General features: G+C 38.7%; 1 protein-coding gene across 1 annotated transcript in view; it reads right to left on the bottom strand.

Annotated features, from left to right (window-relative positions):
- LOC125841390 (regulator of nonsense transcripts 1 homolog) overlaps nt 1–15,490 on the bottom strand; it is a 25,149-nt gene extending 9,659 nt beyond the window's left edge. Inside the window, 20 exon segments of the mRNA XM_049520506.1 lie at nt 6,876–6,953; nt 7,028–7,126; nt 7,457–7,570; nt 7,845–8,000; nt 8,732–8,860; nt 8,936–9,007; nt 9,156–9,298; nt 9,464–9,530; nt 9,634–9,705; nt 10,192–10,263; nt 10,365–10,487; nt 10,997–11,105; nt 11,516–11,634; nt 11,749–11,799; nt 11,984–12,079; nt 12,237–12,329; nt 12,967–13,017; nt 13,156–13,326; nt 13,413–13,661; nt 14,778–15,490. Coding sequence (XP_049376463.1) covers nt 6,876–6,953; nt 7,028–7,126; nt 7,457–7,570; nt 7,845–8,000; nt 8,732–8,860; nt 8,936–9,007; nt 9,156–9,298; nt 9,464–9,530; nt 9,634–9,705; nt 10,192–10,263; nt 10,365–10,487; nt 10,997–11,105; nt 11,516–11,634; nt 11,749–11,799; nt 11,984–12,079; nt 12,237–12,329; nt 12,967–13,017; nt 13,156–13,326; nt 13,413–13,661; nt 14,778–14,978 — 2,265 coding nt within the window. The 5' untranslated portion in view covers nt 14,979–15,490.
- Between the last annotated feature and the right edge of the window lie 4,447 nt (nt 15,491–19,937).

Below are 19,937 nucleotides of genomic sequence, written 5' to 3'. Positions count from 1 at the left end.
GTGATTCAGGATAGGCTTAGGACGGCTCAGAGTAGGCACCAGAGTTATGCTGATCAGAGGCGTCGACCTTTGAGATTCTCTGTTGGTGACCGGGTATTCCTCCGTGTGTCGCCCATGAAGGGCGTGATGAGGTTTGGGAGGCGGAGCAAGCTTAGCCCCAGGTACATTGGGCCTTTTGAGATACTCCGGACAGTTGGGGAGGTTGCTTATGAGTTGGCCCTACCTCCAGTATTTTCAGCCATCCACCCAGTGTTTCATGTTTCGATGCTGCGGCGGTATGTTCCTGATGAGTCCCATGTGCTCCAGTATGATGCAGTCGAGTTGGATGATCGTTTGACATTCGTAGAGGAGCCAGTTGCCATTCTAGCCAGAGATGTGAGGAGTTTGCGCTCAAGAGCCATTCCTGTTGTTAAGGTCCGTTGAAGGCATCGTTCAGTCGAGGAGGCTACCTGGGAGACCGAACAGGAGATGCGAGAGCAGTTTCCCGGCTTGTTTGAGCTTTCAGGTACTTCTTGATCCTTTCTTTCGCGGACGAAATTCCTTTTTAGTAGTGGCTATTGTAATGACCCTCTTGGTCATTTCTGTGTCTTGCCTTATGTGTGTCGTTTAGAGCGTTCCTATAGCGACCCCATGTCATTTATGACTTGCTGGGACTGACAGTTCGGTCACCTGGTCGTTCGTTTGGTCTTGGTGCGAGTTTTTGTGTTTTGGAGCTTATGAACCTTGAACAATCATTTTCGATCAAAAGTTCAAGAAGATGACATCGAAATCCAATTCTGACGATTCCATCAGCTCCGAAAGGGTCATTTTAGGCTAGTAGCATGGTCGACATGACTCCCGAGGTTTTCAGTGTGAGTCGGTGCGATTAGGCGTTTTAATTTTAAGTTTAAGCTTAAGTTTGACTTTGGTCAACATTCTGAGTAAACGCGCTCGGATGAGAATTCCGTCAGCGTGGTTAGCTCCGGAATTTCGAGTTTGGTCTAGATTGACCCTTCTTTTGTGTCTGGAGGTTTTCGATATCTTTCCGAGCCCTTTTGTGGGTTTTGACTTAAAATGGCTTTTGGAAGTGGGACCCACTTTTTATCGAAATGACCTCTGATGAAAATTTTGACTGCGCCGTTGAGTCTGGAATATCAAATTTGGTATGGTTGCATATCTCGTTTGCGTGCACGGGGTTCCGAACGAGATCGGAGCACCCCATCAGAATTTTAAGTTTTGGAAATGTTGCAGATTTTCTGCAATAAATTGCAGAAAATTAGCAACATTTCCCAAATTTCAAACCCTCATCTCTCAACCGATTTGGGTGATCAAAAAGGCAAATTTGTGAGATTTTTCGAGGACAACGCATTGATCTCGGATAGTGATTTGGAGTCCCCGTTTGAGGTAATTTTTGAAAAATACCTGCTGCCAGACCCTTTTTGTGAGCTTGATTTTGGAAATTTTTGAGACTTGTTTTCTTAGCCATTTTAGATCCGATTTTGGTGATTTTTGAGGCTATCTTGAGTGGTTTTTCGAGGAGAACATTGTGGTATTGTCAGATTTTATGTAGACCGCTCGTTTTTGGTAAATACACTGCTGTCCCATTTCTATTTTGAGAAAATTTGGGTTTTAGTTGCATGTTGATATTGTGTTGTTTCCGAGCCCCGAATTGTGTCCCATTTTGTGACATGAGCTGGGAAAACTGGTTAGGACCCACTTTTGGGGTTAATTTTAGAATTTTCTGCGCGGGTCCCACGATTCTCGTTTTGACTCCAAAATTGACCCGTCTCCGTTTGTTTTGATTTTGGTGTCTAAACGACCGTATTAAAGTTGCGACTCTATTTTTGATAGCGGGGCAGCGTTTCGAGGACGTTAGAAAGGGAAAGCTCCGAAGGAGTGATTTTGGAGCGCGTGTGATCGGCCTACAGGTAGGCTACGGTTTCCCTCTCTTAGATTGAGCTCGAGAATGTGAATGCATGTTGATTAGTTGGGATTTGGGTTGGGTAGTTATTGAATCCTACATAAGCGTTAAGAAATCATGTTTTCGGCATATTTCGAGAATTATCGGGTAACTGTGAGCATGCTTTGTGTTATTAACGGACCCTCCTCGCTATGTGGAGTGCTTGCATGCTTAATTATTGTTTATTTGAAGCATTTGGGTCTTAGTTTAGGTTTGACTAGGGCTTGCTTTAGAAATACAAGATTCGGATCTGATAGGCCTTAGTTTTGCCCCGACGTCGCTCGGCCGACTTAGATCCCTGTAGACTGGTGTAGCAGACTTGAGTATGATAGATTGGGGCCTTAGCTAGGCGATACGCTTGCTCCAACTTTACTTATCCTTATTTTTCCCCGATGTTACGGCTTCACGAGTTACGTCGGCGACATTAGTTCTACTTCGCGATTTGAATTTGATTTTCGATTTGGTTCTAAGGACTTACATTGATTGGCTAAGTATGGACGGCATTCCATGGACATTTATGAGTGTGGATCGATTAGGACTCTTTCAGCAGCTACATTGGCACCTTTATAGAGCATCCGGTTAGAGTTCCGGCCTCTATTGCCCAGATACTTATATAGAGCATCCGGTTTAAGGTCCGGCCTCTATTTCCTAGATACTTATATAGAGCATCCGGTTAGAGTTCCGGCCTCATATACTTGATATTTGTGATTGATTACTTGGGTACTTCTAGTGAGCATCCGGTTAGAGGTCCGGCCTCCGAACTGTCAGATTTTACTAATTAGGGTTGAGGTTCTGATTCGTGTTCTTCGTTCTTGGGTTCTTTTATGCAATTCTCTTTAGTTTTAGTTATTCTGTGTACTCGTCGGGCTTATGGGGGTCCATTCGAATTTTTATTTAACTTGCACACGAGTGTACCTTCTGGGCTTATGGGGGCCCAGTTAGGTGTAGTTAGCTTATAGATTACTTTAGTTAGTTTTTTGTACACTCGTGTGCATTCCCTTGTTAGTTAGATTTTAGTTCTTGACTTCGGTTTGTGTTATTCCTTCTTTTCATATTGCCTTTACTTTTCAAGTTCAGTCGACCTATGATGCCTACTGGGTACCGGTTGTTTTGGTACTCATGCTACGCTCTGCATCTATTTCGTGATGCAGGTCCGGGCACTAGTAGCCAGCGTTGATCGAGCTTGGAGCAGACTGATCCGGAGACGGGAGTGAGCACACGACGTTTTGTACTATTTCAATCTCCATCTGTATATATAGACTTGTCTTTTACCTTTTGAGACAGTCCAGTCTCTGTTGTCCACTTTTGAGACTTGTACTCATTTTGTTAGTAGCTCTGTACTAGTGACTTCCAGGTTCTGGGAGGGATCTTTATTTGTATATATGTTTTTGGGTTGTTTCCGCCTGTTTATATTGTTATTTGCCTACTCTTGTTTAGTTTCTACCCTCAGACCCATTACTTGTTGTTCCGGGTTACGGGTTGGCTTACCTACTGGTGGGTTATAGTAGGTGCCATCATGACTTGAGAAATCGGGTCGTGACAAAAGTATAATGTGGATTAGTATTTCGAGTAGATCGTATACCTTTTTGAAGTGTAATCGATTGGCTAGCAGGAGGCAAGGCTGCAGTAGGAGCAGGGTCCGACGCATGACATGAATCATTTGAGACTATTGCTAGACGTGGACGCCGATGATAAGTTAGGAGTGGTGGCACGACAACTGAAGATGGATAAGTAACTGTAGGTCCCTCAAAAGTTGATACATGCAAGACTTGAGGTATAGGTAAGACCTCAGAGACATCAGGATGATCAGAAGATGTGTAGTAAGGTTGAGATTCAAAGAATGTTACATCGGCAGATATAAGATATCGGTGGAGATCATGTGAATAGCAACGATACCCTTTTTGAATTGAAAAGTAACCAAGAAAGACACGTTAAAGAGCACGAGGGGATAATTGATCTTTTCCTGGGGCTAAGTTATGAACAAAACATGTTCTCCCAAATACACAAGGAGGGATAGAATAGAGATGTGACTGAGGATACAGTATGGAATGTGGAATCTGATTCTGAATAGAAGATGAGGGCATTCTATTAATTAAATAACAAGATGAAAGGATTGCATCCCCCCAAAAACGCAGCGGAACATGGGATTCAATGAGGAGAGTGCGAACAGTCTCAATGAGATGCCTATTCTTTCTTTCTGCTACACCATTTTGCTGGGGAGTGTATGGACAAGATGTTTGGTGAATAATTCCTTGGTGAGACATAAACTCCTGAAACTAGGATGATAAGTATTCTAAGGCATTATCACTACGAAAAGCACAAATAGAAACACCAAACTGATTTTGTATTTCAGCAAAGAAACTTTTAAATATAGAAAATAACTCAGAACGATCTTTCATTAAGAAAACCCAAGTGCAACTCGAATAATCATCAATGAAACAAACAAAATAACGAAATCCTAAAGTGGAACTAACTCTACTAGGACCCAAAATATCATAATGAACTAATGAAAAAATAGACTCTGAACGACCCTCAATACCACGTGAAAATATGGCACGAGTGTGTTTCCCAAGTTGACATGACTCACAATCTAATTTAGATAAACTAGGCACCATCTGTTGCAGTTTGGATACACTCGGATGTCCCAAACGTTTGTGAATGAGGTCCGGAGGATCTGTAACAGAGCATGCTATGAAGGAATTTGAAGAGGTAAGATAGTAAAGGCCTTGCGATTCATGTCCTGTGCCAATCATCTATCTCGTATTGCGGTCCTGCATAAGAAAAGAATCAGCAAAAAAGGTTATGCTACAATGTAGGGCACGTGTCAAACGACTAACAGATACCCGATTAAAGGGGTGTGGCTTTTCCAACCCCTTTTGGTTTTGTTTGGATCTCATTGGCCAAAGTAATAGCAGGAAGAGATTGTGAATAAACAATATCTGATAGAAGTGATTTGTTACAAGAAATATGATCAGAAGCGCCCGAGTCCATGACCCATGACCCATGATCCATGAGTATGAGATTGTGAAACACAAGCAAAAGAATTACCCGCAACAACACTATGTTGAACAACCGAAGCTACTTGTGGAGACGTTTACTTACTTGCTCGATATTGAAGCAACTTATCATATTTTGATTGAGCAATATGAGCATTATGGGATGGTCGATCAGGCGGAGCACCAAATGCTTCTTGTGGAGATGTCTGCTTACTTGCACGATTACGAAGGAACTCATTATATTCCTTTAGAACAACAGGATCATAACTGGGTGGTGGACCATGCAAATTATGACATGTGTCACGAGTGTGTCCAGACTTATGACAATAACTACACTTGGACCGAGATTTTCCAAGATTGATATGTTCGTTTTTCTATTGTTTGAGATGCGAGAGCAGAAGAGTCAATAGTCGATGAAATTGCTTTGTGGGTGGAAGGCGCGACAAGACGAAGTAGACGAGAGAATAATTCATCAAACGTAGGAATTGTAGGACTAGCTAAAATCTGATCACACACTAAATCGGGTAAGTAGGAAGTCCAGCAATTGTAAAAACTAGAAACAATGTCTGTCTGTGGTTTTGTTGTTTTTGCATGTCCGTAGTGACTGGCATCAATGTATCAAATTTCTCCATGACTGCATGTACTTGTCCTAAGTAGGTGGACATATCTGATTCTTGTTTCTTTAAGTTGGTCATACGAGATATCACATTATAAAATCGAGATATGTTATTAGTGAATAAAGTACGAGCCTTTTCCCAAACTAAATAACATGTTTGGAATGGATGGAACAAAGGCATCAACTTGGAATCAATAGATCGTCATAGGAGACTACATAACTGAGCATCAACCTTCTCTCATTGTGCGTTGACTTTTGCATCTTCCCCACTAGCCTTTACCTTTTCATCTACCACACAAGCAATGTTCGTTAAGTGATCTTGGACACCTTGACCCTTGCACCACAACTCAACCAAGGAAGCCCAAGCCAAATAGTTTGAACTTCCCATTAACGGTTTTGAAGTGATCATAGGGCTTGAACTTCCAATTCCTATATTCTTGAAGCCAAAAGTATCAATCCCGAAAGACATGTTATGAAATTAGAATATGTAGGATTTTTTTTTTGTCGAAATCTGGAAAATAGGGCTGTTGCCGAAAGGTAGATCTGATCGCCAAATATTGGTCGGAATGAGGAAAAAAATATATGGGCAGCCTCGAAATGAAGAGGCGACCCCACTAGAAAAAGAAAAAAATGGCCGGAAAAGACATACCTGACAAGCTCGCCGGAGAATTTATTCAGGTGGCGCGTGAGGCAGTTGTTTCCGGTGAGGTTTACTGGGCTTTGCTCGCCGAATATTTCCGCACCTAGTGGTGGTGTTGATTTTTGAAAAACAGTGACGGAAAAATTAATTACTCGGACAGCCACTTAGGTTACCGGAAAAACTGCAAAAACATTTTTTTTTCTCACAATTGCTATGATATCATGTTAAATTAGGTTTTGGGCCTAACTCACACACCAAAAGCTAGCTCAAAAGGAGGAGGATTGCCCAAACCTTATAAGGAGTCCACCCATCTCATTAACCACCAATGTGGGACTTTTGTCATTCTTTAACACCCCACCTCACGCCCAACGCTTAGCATCGGACAATTTGTATTTTGGGGGCCCCAACATCGGGTGAGACGGGCCCTGCTCTGATACCATGTGAGAAATATATGAAAAGAATATTATTGAAATTGTGTTTCAATTATTACATAGAGAACCCTATTTATAAACACTGATACAATTCCATACCAATTAGGAGACTTAAACTATTCCTATTCTGTGTAGGATTGTGTATACATATTCTATTCTAACAGTTACAAACTATCAACACACTAAACCACATTGGTATTATATTAACATAAACAACAAGTGAAAACAGATAATTCTGGATATCTATACCAACCTGATGTTCATTGCTCCTGACACAAGACAAGATGATATAATCTTTTTCTCTTCCTTGAAATGAATCTACACTTGCAACCTGGTGATAGAAATTACTCAGTTAATTGGAAGAATTTAAGAGAACCGTAAGTAGCCCCTCTATTCACAGGTTACCTCAATTTCCTTGTAAAGTTGCTGCCTTAAAGCACCATTTCTAGACATATAATTTACAATATATGCTCGTTGACCCTCATATGGTCTTATAACTCCAATCTGGCAAATAAGATACAGACATAGTTGTATACGAATGAATTATTCAACTGCTAGGCACTTTGATTGCTGAGAAAAGGAAATGATAGTACCGGAAAGAAAACTTATCTGCCACTATGCATTTGGAAGTAGGTAAGTGTGAGTACAAGTTTTTAAACTTAAAAATAGGAAACTTTTCTTCAAATTAAGTCTTGCCAATTTTTAAGGATTGTGGTTTCTCTTAAATATATGCTTGAAAATGATTATTCCATCTTAAAGTTCTACTTTGCAGAAATTTTGTACCAACTTCCTCAGGATCGAAATGACAAGTTAAAAATCTAAACAACCACATACCTGACTAGGGACTACACTACTTTTGAGGAACGTAGTCACTAGCTTCTCAACGCTAGCAGTTTCAGTTCTATTTAGATAGGAAGTTCCACTAGAACTGATCTCCTCTTGTCCCATCTATAGAGATTAGCAACTGCGTATGACTTTATACAGCCAAAAAATAGGATTACACAAAATAGAAAGTGAAAAAGAAATCATTAGCCTATATGGCTACATCTCTACAACACATAATCCTTAGTATCTCATAGCCATAGCAGAAATATCTAAAGATAATCAAGGAAGAATAGAAACAAAATATATACATCTTTTCACTCTAGGAAGGACATCAGGAAATCAACTAGATAAATTGGGAATACCCGGACAATAATTGTTTTTATAAAATTGAGTATACCTGGACATAAAAGAACATGGGACAGTTTGGCACAGGCCAAGGAAAATCAATGCCTAATGATTGTCTCTCGTTGATGGTTACACCATTTTGAAGTGTACCTTTGTAAAAACTATTTGACGGGAACTCTGACAGTGCAGGATGCATACGGTATTGTACCTAATATTGCATTTCAATGGACATGAGAACCAACATTATATATCAATTGAGCAAATATAAAGGGAAAAGCAGAGAAGGTACAAACATTTAACAGTAAAGAGGAGTCTGAACAACATAGACAATAATCAATAAGTTAATGATAGACAATCATGAAAGGAATGGAAGCAGAGTATCTACGACTATACTTTGTCAGGCAAATTAAAAGGGCTAGAATGGTATGCACAGAAACTCAACAACTGACATCTAAGTTTAAGCAAGATAGGGACTTGCTAATCCCTCTACACAATTTGGTATGAAGCATGGGAATATCACACAATTAAAACTAGAAATCTTTTGTCCTAGAGCCTTAGTGGACAGAGAACTCTGGTACCTGTTGCTTGCGGGAGGTGACAGGTATCCCGTGAAATTAGTCGAGGTGCGTGCAAGTTGTCCCCGACACCACGGTTATCAATATATATATATATATATATATTTATATATATATATAATCCTCCTCATATTGAAGAAAAAAGATAGTGGGACATTGAAGAAGTTTTGAATATTGGTGTCCATAAACACCCCACCTAGAAAAAAGGTAAGAAGAAATAACGGTCTACATAAAACACATGAGCGCTTCAAATCTTTATATCAATTGCATGAGGAACAAGAGAAAACACTGGATCTCATAATTCAATCCAACCTCATAAATCCCAGAAAAGTTTATGCATAAAAAAAAACTCCCAGAAAATCACCTGCAACCTGATTGGCTTCACACCCAGCAGTACAAGACGTTCAAACAGGGATTGAGCAAGTCCAGCCCATGCAGCTTTCTTGCACATAATGACAGGTCCAAGCTGGCAGTGATCACCAACGAGGACAATCTAGCACATACATTATAGTAAGTATCTTCTATATGTACAGCCATACCTCAATATGAAATAAATAGCAGCAGTTACCTGCTTTGCTCCAAGAACCAAAGGAATAAGGCATTCATGTTCACCTGCTTGAGTGGACTCATCAATGAGCACCTACAATAAGGTTTCATAGCAGAGATGTTGAAACCATCAAGGAAACATCCAAATGAATGAAAAAGCACACACACAAAAAACTAAATGGATAAGAAAGTGAGAAAAGAGCTAAAGATCTTCAACATCTTTACTTCTGAGGCAAACCAACCTGACGGAATCTAAAATTTGCCAATCTAGGATCTCCAGCACCAACACAGGTGCAACAAATCACATCAGCACTTTGAGCAATCTCCCTCTCTGTAGCCCGTTTCAGAGCTTTATATTTCTTCTCATCACCGCTGGAGAGTTCTCCTGAACATCAATAAATTAAATGAATTTGGATAATGTGCACACATTTACCAATGCTGCAAACAGGTGATCGTGTATGTACATAGAAAACCAAAGTCTTCAAGCTAACAAGTCCAATTGGAACACCAATATCCATAAAGCATAAACAAACTAGAAGGGAACACCAACCTTGTTCATCCTTAAGTTGCTGTAACTTGTAAAGTTCACTCTTCTCGGATGTGTCAAGATGACGAACCTACATGGACAATGAGTTGAAGAATGGATGGAGAGAAAAGAATATAAAAGGTTCAGAAAGAAAACTTATACCTAAGTGTGTGATAATTCACAAAAGAACTAACCTGATAGTGAAGGGTTAAATGCTCAACAGAAGAACTGACAGCTTCTCTCGACTTAGCACAGAGCCTTACAACCTGGGAGAAAATAATTCATAAGAAAAGAGTTGAAGAATCCAACATTTGATGACGTTTCTATTCATTTTCCGTGACTCCTATGTTCTCAATACTTTTGATTTCTCTTTCTTTTTCCTTTACTTGTGTGGTTATATAACAATCAACAAGGCGCCTTCAGGTTATGGAAAAGTACTCCTGACCAATCAACATATGGAAAGGGGGTAGAGGAGGGGAAAAAGGAATATGTGATGTCAAAAAGACAAGGAAGAATAGTTCAAATTTCAATAGGCTGCTTCCATTATACAACAACAAAGAAACATGTGTTGATAACCAAGCAAAAATAATGATTGAATGTTATTTTTCTGGAACTAGTAGTGAGTATTTTATTTTTGATGCATAATCTTAGAATCTTCTATACAAAAAAAAAAATAGTGAATGAGAAATTGTTAGAATAGTTCAATGAAAGCTATCCAGCAGAGGGAGATACACACAAATGCTGCTCCTCACCTTCAGTCCAGTAGCACTTATTTTCTCTGCTAATTGGTCCACATCCACGTTATTGGGTGCACAGACCAAAACCTGATGAAAAATTGTCAAAGAAACAGTAGAGAATATGCTTAGAATCAAGGGGTTACACTAAACAATGAAGACAAGGTCAACTTGTAGAACAATTAACTTACCTGACCCTGGCCTTGCTTGGCCATATGATACACGATGGCAGCGGAGGTAACAGTTTTTCCCGTACCAGGCGGACCTTGAATTAAACTGACGGGCTTTTGGAGAACACTTTTTACAGCAAAAACCTAGAAAAATGCACATGTACTATAAGACAATATTATTCCTCTTATTCATTTCTATCCATCAGAGATGTGATGGGGTGACCATTTTTCCCCCTTCTCTTTTTGGGGGTTGGAGCAAGCAGATTTGAGGCACCACTCTCAGGCTAATAAACTAACAGCTGAGCGGAGGGAAAACTTTGTGAGCAGAGTGACCAAACAAGACTACCAACAAATTGGATGCAGGTGGTGACATTCATGATGCAAGCAACTAAATAATAATTAGTAAGAATCTCAAAGGCAGCTAACATAACTATCATAACATGTGTAGCTCTCTAGATGCACAAGTGTGCACGTGTATAAATCCCATAACTTCTACTCCTAAGGTGTGCACTTGCAACTATGAACTTGCCCCCAAATACATATTAAAAATATTCCTGAAAAACGGGTAGGAACAAGATAGATACTGAAACTTGATAGACAACTCTTCTATTTGCGAACGAGCTAAAACTTCAAAGAAAGACAGAACCGCCAACCTGAGAAGCGTTAAGTTCTGGAAGACCAGGAGCACCAAAACGGCGAGGAACTGTATTCCGAACCATCTGCATCTCAACTTCGTGACCTAGCAGGTGATGGTAAATATACCTACACAGTAGAATCAATAAATCAAACACAAGTATCCTAATAAAAAAGTTATAATCTGGTTGACACAAGCAAAATTATCTGCTAAAGGTCATAAAGTATGAAAAACTACAACTATATCATATACTTCAAAGTTCCCTCGTGACACCAAGACTGGACAGCAAAGCAAAGTGAATTATCTATCACATTCAGCAACAGCAAAGTAAAGCAGGAATAGTGAATTCTTGATATATAAATGCCTCCAAGAATCACAGTATATCAACACTTGGAAGAAAGTCAGAAAGCAAATATGAGATGTGTATAAGCAAGGTGTAGAAGTACAAATTTAAAGCAAAATAATGCAAACAAAAGGGAGAAGGACATGTATCATTTTCTTTAAACTTCTTTTAGTAAATTCAGACATTCTCACTCACCCACTAACACTTGTCTCATCCACAGAAAAAGTTTTCATTGCAGTCTGTATCCTGTCAAAGCTCGTACTCTTCCAAACAAAGTCAACACTCAGCCCATGGGTCACATCAACCGGAACTCCCTGCAAGACAGGAATGTTGCAAATGAATTAAGAACACAAATCGCGATGTAACTTTTATGTTAGTTGGGGGGGGGGGGTGACAAGAAAGAGAATAGGAAGTCCTAACTAATGTACCTGACTGGCACGAAGCTCAAGGGCAACCTCTTCTTGAGCAGTTAATTTTATCTGAAAATGGAAGAAACAATTCACCAGTCTTGGTAAAAAAGCCAGCCAAAACACACCTATACTAGATGTCGAAGAATACACTTCTCCTTCTAAGTCATCTTGTATGTGTTTTAAGGGTGTAAACAGCTGAATGAGGCTCCATAGTTTTTCCCTTCTAAACAGGGTGAGAGATCAAGGTCCATACCACATGACCCATTGATTGCCATGCTGGATGAGTTGCATCCCCTGAATAACGCAGTCGTAGCTCATCACCAGGTACTAGTCGTAACTCATTGTCTTCCTAAAAGAACAGCACCCTATGTTCAGTCTAGATGAGTGAAGACACAAAAGAAATCCCACTTCAAGAAAGAATTGGCTATGAAAACAATGTAACAACACAAGATTTTCAAGCTTGATGAGAGGCATTGGAGGCAACTTTTATGAGGATGATAATATACCTTCGGGAAAACAAAATATGCTACCCGCTTCTTGTTGAGACCTATATCCCATCAAACAGTGAGGTTATCTTTACTTTGAGACTCTTTCATCATCTACCAAATAGAAATAAAATCTTGTTATGTCAGGCAGTACGAAACCTCAAACTAAAACATTACATGACGGAGAAACGACGCTATCAGTAAAACTGTTTGGGGTCTCATACAACATTACCAGTTTCACAAAAAAAAGGACGCTGTCTTTTTTTTTAGAAAAGGGTAACCTTGTATTCACACCAAAAAATTCATCATCCAAAAAATGATGAATTGGAAACTTACATCCCACATAGGGTATTCTTTTACAGAAAAAAAAAGGATGCTATCATTAGGTAGTTGACAAGGATAGAACACATAAGAGGAAACAATGTCTTAGATTGATTGACTACAGAATTCAATCATAAAAGAAAGAAGAAATATCACATAATTTAGAGATTAGAAACATTTAGGAGCAAAAATAAGGTTACTAATGACTTAAGACTATTGGATAGACCCTCACTCTACTGAAATGCAATTCTAATGGTACTACATCACCCAAAAGAAAAGGAACTACTACAGTATCCAAAAGAAAAACCTACAAAAGAAAATGATCCACTAAAGGAAAGCAAACGACATTTTTGGATGGAACAAAATGCCAAGAAAAAAAAACATAATGCACTCAAAATTCAGCAAGTAAAATATCTAATGGCTGACATACCTTATCATAGTCAGCTTCAAGCTTGATCAGCGGTGCAAATATGTTTTGATACTACATAGAAGGATAAAACCAAACTTAATTAACATGTCAACCAGAGAAGTAATTCATGAATACAATCCAGGGCAATTTTATGAAGCATTTATTAGACTACAAAAGCTAAACAATATAGGATAGCAAAATCAAAGACACATGATAGGCACCTTCATACTTCAAGCCAACAGGCTGAGGTTCATCATCCACACCTGGCTTCTCAAGATCTTCCAGGTTAGCATCAGGATTTGTCTTCCATAATTCTTCAATTTTATTTATTTGTTGAGTACTGATTTGTCGTGCCCGCAATTGTTCTTGCTCTGATGGAACCTGAAGCAGGCAATAGGTTACAGAAACAGGAGAGGAGCAAAACTCAGAAAGCACCATAAGAGGAATCAAGAAAGAGTATCCCAAACCTTAACGAGCCACTGCAAGAAACACCTATCATCGATAAGGGGGCACCACTGACTCAAATCCCAATTTATATCCTTCAGCTCATTAACATTTAAACATGGTTCCCTGCAGAGGAGAACAACGACACTCTCTGTCTTGGCAGAGATGAAACCAAGAAGAAAGACGTTTCGACATCCACAGTTGTACTCTAGAATTGTTTCTCCCAGTGGACAATCTTTATGAAGACAAACCTCCTTGTGTTTCGCTCAGACCTAAGGTGAATGTAGTGGATTAAATTCAGAAATTTCTAAATGCCTTGTTTCTAGAGTGAGAATGACAGATGTACCAACTACAGGAAAAACCAAGATACAGCTAGCAAACAGATGTAGCTCATAACCTATTTTTGTCAATGCATGAATATTTCCCACTGTTTACTATAGTAACAAGATTCAAAATGTTAGCACACCACGCTTACATGAATATGTGTCCAATTTATAGGTGAACTCACATCTAATGGACATTGAGCATGTAAAAGAGAGAGATCAAATAGAGTACATTAACTCCCTTAATAAATCAGCAAAAGGTACTGCCTTCGCTCTTTATTTATTTTAATAAGTAGATAATGCCTTCACTTTTCAGCTTTGATAAAATACAAAGATCAGTTCAATTTTCCCTCTACATCTAAGAAAGTAGACTTGCAAAAGAAATAAAGTCTTCAAAAAACTGACAAGAACCTAGTAATCAGAACACGAAGAAATGAACACAACAAAATTATATGCCCTGATATTAGCATTCCAAACACAAGGGAACAGGTCTAAAGAACAACGGTTTCATATTTCCATGTTGAATATCAATCACCATGTCCAAGAGAAAGAGCTGAACATGGGAAAAGACCTCATACATAACAATAGTGTATCCGAAAGTGAAAGAAAACATTTGAAGAGGCACAAAGAATTCTTCGATAAGCTCAGTTCCTTAAATTAAACGACTAATACTAGATCATTTTAATCAAACTAGTTGGAGTTGGTTGTACAAATCCTCCACATTCTTTTAAAAAAAAATTAAGGGGTCGTTTGGTAGAGTGTATAAGTCACAACACCTCATTACAAGCAAAATCATATAATGTGATTGACAGCAGCAATATATTCACAAGTTTAAAGTTTCCATTTCAAAAACACACTACTCTGGCCATAGGTCCACACTACTATTACTCACAATTCTTTTTGAAAAGTAAAGTAACTATCATTTCACAATTCGCACTACCTAAAACATCACACAGCATAGAGAAAGTAGCTTGTCAATTGTACCAAAGCATCTAGTCCTTCTTTTGGCCCATTTTCATAATCACAAGTATTTGACAGAACACAGAAAAAACTAAGCATACATACCAAGTGATTAACAATATGAGAACCTGAAGTATTCCCTCTCGAATTACAGAACCATTTGCGGCAAGATGGGACGTTACACCTAACCACACAAGCAGGATTCGTCACTCCGCAGTACTTACAAGCGTGTTCAACCGCAAAATCTCCTTTTCCATACTCAAAACTCTCATCATCACCAGTTTCTTCAAAATTCAACCCGCTCATTCCTACCGCCAATGCATCTACTGCCACCGCCGCCGCCTTATTATTACTAATCTTACTACTACTACTCCATCCACCATCACCGCCACGTGATTTACCTGACGCTTGAGAACGATCAGACGACGACTGCGGACGATCAGAAGCTTCAGAGACTAAGGAATCAGACGGTGTAGGCCAAGCAGATGATCTAATTGGCTGTGAAAGCTCATGAAACTCAGGATAATCAAATTCTTCTCCCTGTGTGTTGAATTCCAAAAATGTGTACGCATCGTTACCCGTGTCCGGCTACAACGCTGTGTCTTACAAACTGTTCCCCTGAGAATCAATTTTCGATGATGACAGTACTCGTTAATCACACACGAATTCAACGTCAGCGTTAGGGTTAGGGTTTAGGAATTTGAATGTGAGGAAGAAGAAGGAAACAAATTACGTTTTTGTTTGAGGTTTGTTGGAGAGAGTTAAGGATTTACAGTGTATAGAGATTGAGGGAAATCGAAGAAGAACAGAGATAATACAGAAATGTTGAATGTATAGGTGAGTGTGTTGTTGTTATTTTTTTCGTGAAGACGTCATGGGAGGGGGGAGGTGGAGTAACGGCGGGGAGGTCACGTGAGATAAGACTTGATGCTCTGTGTGATTGGGTGATTTTCGTTTGGTCTCGTGACTATGGGCACGTGACTCAAGGGTGGCGCGTTTAGTTGTTCTTTTTTTTTTTATATAACAAATCCCTTCGTAGGAATGGAGGTCGCGTATTAGGATAGAAGGTTAATAGGGTTAGAGTGTCGTCTTGCTTTGCGAAATTTGAGGCTTGCAAATGTTTGTTATAGTACTAGTTGTATTGTTGTAGTTGTTGTTCTATGTTGTTTATTATGTTTTGATTATCACATTATTATGTTATTGTTTGTTTCTTGTAGACTTTATAATGCTCTTCTTATTAACTGGTATGCTTTCTTCATTGATTTGTCCTTTTACTTGAATTTGATGTTCTTGAGTCATCGATATTTGAAAGACTTGATGCTCTGTGTGATTGGGTGATTTTCGTTTGGTCTCGTGACTATGGGCACGTGACTCAAAGGTGGCACGTTGAGTTGTTCTTTTTTCTGGATATAACAAATGCCTCCGTAGGAGTGAAGGTCGCGTATTAGGATAGAAGGTTAACAAGATTAGAGTGTCGTCTTGCTTTGCGAAATTTGAGGCTGTAAATGTTTGTTATAGTACTAGTTGTATTCTTGTAGTTTTAGTCCTATATTGTTTATTTTATTTTTTTAATTAAATACTTTGGACTAGTGATCCGTTTATTTCTCTTCATCAAGAAGTCATACAAACAATCAGAAAAAAACCCAAAATAAGAAATGTTCAACTAGCCCATATTAGGAAATTTAAGACTAGCTAAGTACTAGTGTTCCCCTAAAATAGGATTTCCAAATTAGAGCTTCCCATAAATTCCAATCCTACTCTTCATTGCTCCCATGTTTCTTGCTCCCTTCTCCTTGCCGTAGCTCATTATCTTCCTCTAGGTTATTAATGTGCTCCATCCGTGGTTGTGGAAGTGTTGTATCATCTAACAAAGGTATTTGCTTTTTGATGTTGTTCCACCTCCAACTAAATCAACAACTAACTTCATCTTTTTTGCAGATGTGAAATCCGGTGGAGGTGTTTGTAGTTCAAGATGAACTTTTTGCGGGGATTTAACCATGACACTCTTCCTGAAAGCTTTGAACGACATGCTAGATCGAGTCTGCACTTTCAGTGATTTATCGGTTTGAATTCCCTCTTTTTTCTAGTCTTTTTTTGTGAGTTGAGATAGCTCTAGGCTAGAAAGCTTCAATACAGCTAGATCGGCTCTTAGAAGACAAAACTTTGATCTGTACATATTATCGTTGTGTATTTTTTATTTGTAACTACACTTAGCTTAGCTTGTTGGGTTAATCCTTCTTGTTTTAACTCTCAATGACAGAATTTGTTGTTTGTCTATGTTAATGATCCATCTACCTTTGCTTGGTAGATTGTAGAAACTTCTTACTTGTATCTTCTCTGCTTGATCTAGGGCCATATTTGCTAGATAGTCTGCAAATTGATTAGCTTCCCGAAATATATGTCTTATTTGAACTTGTTTCATTGATATATTCCGTTGTATGTCCTTTATATTTTTCACTTGTGACCAAGGCACTTTCCACTGCTTTAGAAGCATGTGTTTGAGTGTCAATGAATAAGTTTTCAGTATAATTTTTTGAAATTTATGAGTATCACAGAACTGCATCGCTTTCAGTACTCTTATAATTTCAGCCTCCATATTTATTGCATCCCCTATGATTTGGGCTTCTGCATATATTATATCTCCCCTATTGTCTCTTATGTTGAAGCCAAATGAACTTTGTCCAGGATTTCCCCTACATGCACCATCTGTATTATATTTCACCCATCATACTGCTGGTTTTTCCCAGTACACTATTCTATAGTATAGTGTTGGCTTGTAAATACTAAGAGTGGTAAGTATCTTTATCCAAATCCTGAGATCCTCATCTAACCCAAGGATATTTTACTTTCATTAGCATTTGGACCATGTGTTGACATTGCCCCAATAGTCTAGCATATGTCACCACCTTTTCATGTTTTCTAGCATTCATCTTTTTCCATAACTCCCACAAAATAATTGTTGGTATTGCCTTGAGGTTTTGTTCTCCTTACACTGTCCTGGCCTGTCCCACCAAATAGTAATAAGTTGTTGAAGGTGTATTCCTTCTATGCTAATACCTGCACATGAAGCAAAGTGCTTCCATAACTTTTGAGCTATGAGAATTGTTAGAAAAAAGAGTTGCATTGTTTCCTTCTCTCCCACATTACAACAGTAACATTTGGATGCCACATGTACTCGCATTCTTTTAAGAACATCATCTATGGGAATTCATCTTCGCCATACCCTCCAAAAAAAGAAAGAGATTTTAAATGGTAGCCCTTTGATCCATATATTATTCATCCATTCCCTCTCTTCTCTTTTCTGCCTTGTTAACTGAAAAGCTGATCTAACAGTGAAGTCTCCTTGATTATTCTCCATCCACCATGCCTTGTCTAATTCCTCCATGTTCATATCAAGACTAATAGTCTCCAGAATGTATTCCATCATTTTTTGAGATAATAATTGACTTAGTATTAATGTGTCCCATTGCCCATTATGGATCATTTCTTTAACTAACACTTCCTCCTCTACACCTTTTGATTTTGTGTAATATAGAGCACCTTGCTTAGTCCAGTTGTCCAGCCAGAAACTAGCAGTACCTTCCTTCTGTTGCCACCATATTTCATGCTCTACATCTTCTCTGATTGTTACCATTTTCCTCCAAACCTGTGAGGGACCTCTGTTTTGATCCATTATGGGATGATGTTTTTTACAATATTTATTCCACAGAAATGTGCTCCACAAAGAAGTCTGAGTTCTAAAAACCCACCACAGTTTAGCAAATAGGGCATTAGATATATCATATAGGGATCTAAAGCCTACTCATCCCTCACTTTTTGTGTAACATATCTATCCAAGTCATCCAATATTTACCTCTTATTCCAGCATAGTTTCTCCAGAACAACTTAGCAAAGAGCTGATGGATTTGGTCGATAACACTCTTTGGTGGAGACATAGTAGATAACATGTAGATCGGAATCGATTGCAGTACAAGATTTATCAATATATATTTTCCACCAAACGATAGAAACTTGTTCTACCATGAGAATATTCTAACAACAATCTTCTTGATTAAACCCTGAGAGTAGCTTCTTTTCTTTCTTTTATAGTATATAGGACAACCTAGTTATGTGAACGGAAAGTTACCAGGCCTAATCCCAGTCAGCTTTCTCAGTCTTACTGTGATAATCAAATGGGTCTTTTCATGGAGGTAGAAAAAACTTTTTTCCTTGTTAATCATCTGACCCGACACCCTTTCATAATCCCTCAGTATCTTCATCATTTGGATCACTGAATTCCTGTCTCCTGAGCCAAATAGAATTGTATCATCGGCATATACCAGATGATTAATTTTAGGGCTCAATTTGGGCATTCTGAATCCTCTAAAAGACTCTTGATCATTGAGTTGATTGAGGCTTTTGGATAATACCTCAGCAGCTATGATGAACAAAGTTGGAGACAAAGGATCCCCTTGCGTTAGTCCTCTAGGTGAGTGAAAGAAACCATGACTTTGTCCATTAATCAGTATTGAGTACCAATTTGCAGAAATCAGTCGCCAAACCATATTTATTATCATCTCTGAAAAGTCAAACTGTCATAGGACTTTAGTTAGGAATATCCAAGCCACTCTATCATATACTTTAGCCATATCCAACTTCACCACTACATTAGCCTCCTTGCTTCTTAAGTGTATATCCCTGATAATTTTTCGAGCCAATAATACATTCTCTGCAATACTTCTTCCTTTTAGAAATCCTGATTGATTGGGAGAGATAGTAGTTGGCAAAACACCAACTATCCTTTCATGTAGCATTCTTGATATCACCTTATTTGTAAAATTGCTCAGACTGGTGGGCCTCAAGTCATTGAATTCCTGCACATTCTCCTTTTTTGTATCAAAACAAGGTTAGTATGTGTAATGAATTTGGGCAATTCTTGCCCACAAAAAAATGCTTTGACCAATCTCGTTAGATCCTCTTATATAATATCCCAATAGTGTTGGAAAAACTTACCAGTGAAATCATCTGGTTCACTCACACTGTCACTATTTAAGGTAAATACTATTTTTTTAACCTCCTCATTACTTGGCAGCTTAGTCATCTCCTCATTCTGTTCCTCCTCAATTAGTTTAGGAATACTTTGAAGCATATCATACTCTTGAATATTGCCTTCGTCTGAAAGCTGAATTTGAAAAAATCCAGTTGTTGCCTCACTCATTTGAACATTAGTATTAACTTCATTCCCTCTAACATCTTTAACGCAATCAATATGCAACTTCTTTCTCC

Source organism: Solanum stenotomum, chromosome 10, assembly GCF_019186545.1.
Source record: "Solanum stenotomum isolate F172 chromosome 10, ASM1918654v1, whole genome shotgun sequence".
Taxonomy (NCBI): Eukaryota; Viridiplantae; Streptophyta; class Magnoliopsida; order Solanales; family Solanaceae; genus Solanum; species Solanum stenotomum.
The sequence above is the reverse complement of the archived record's forward strand: the minus strand, read 5'-3'. Positions and strand labels throughout refer to the sequence as shown.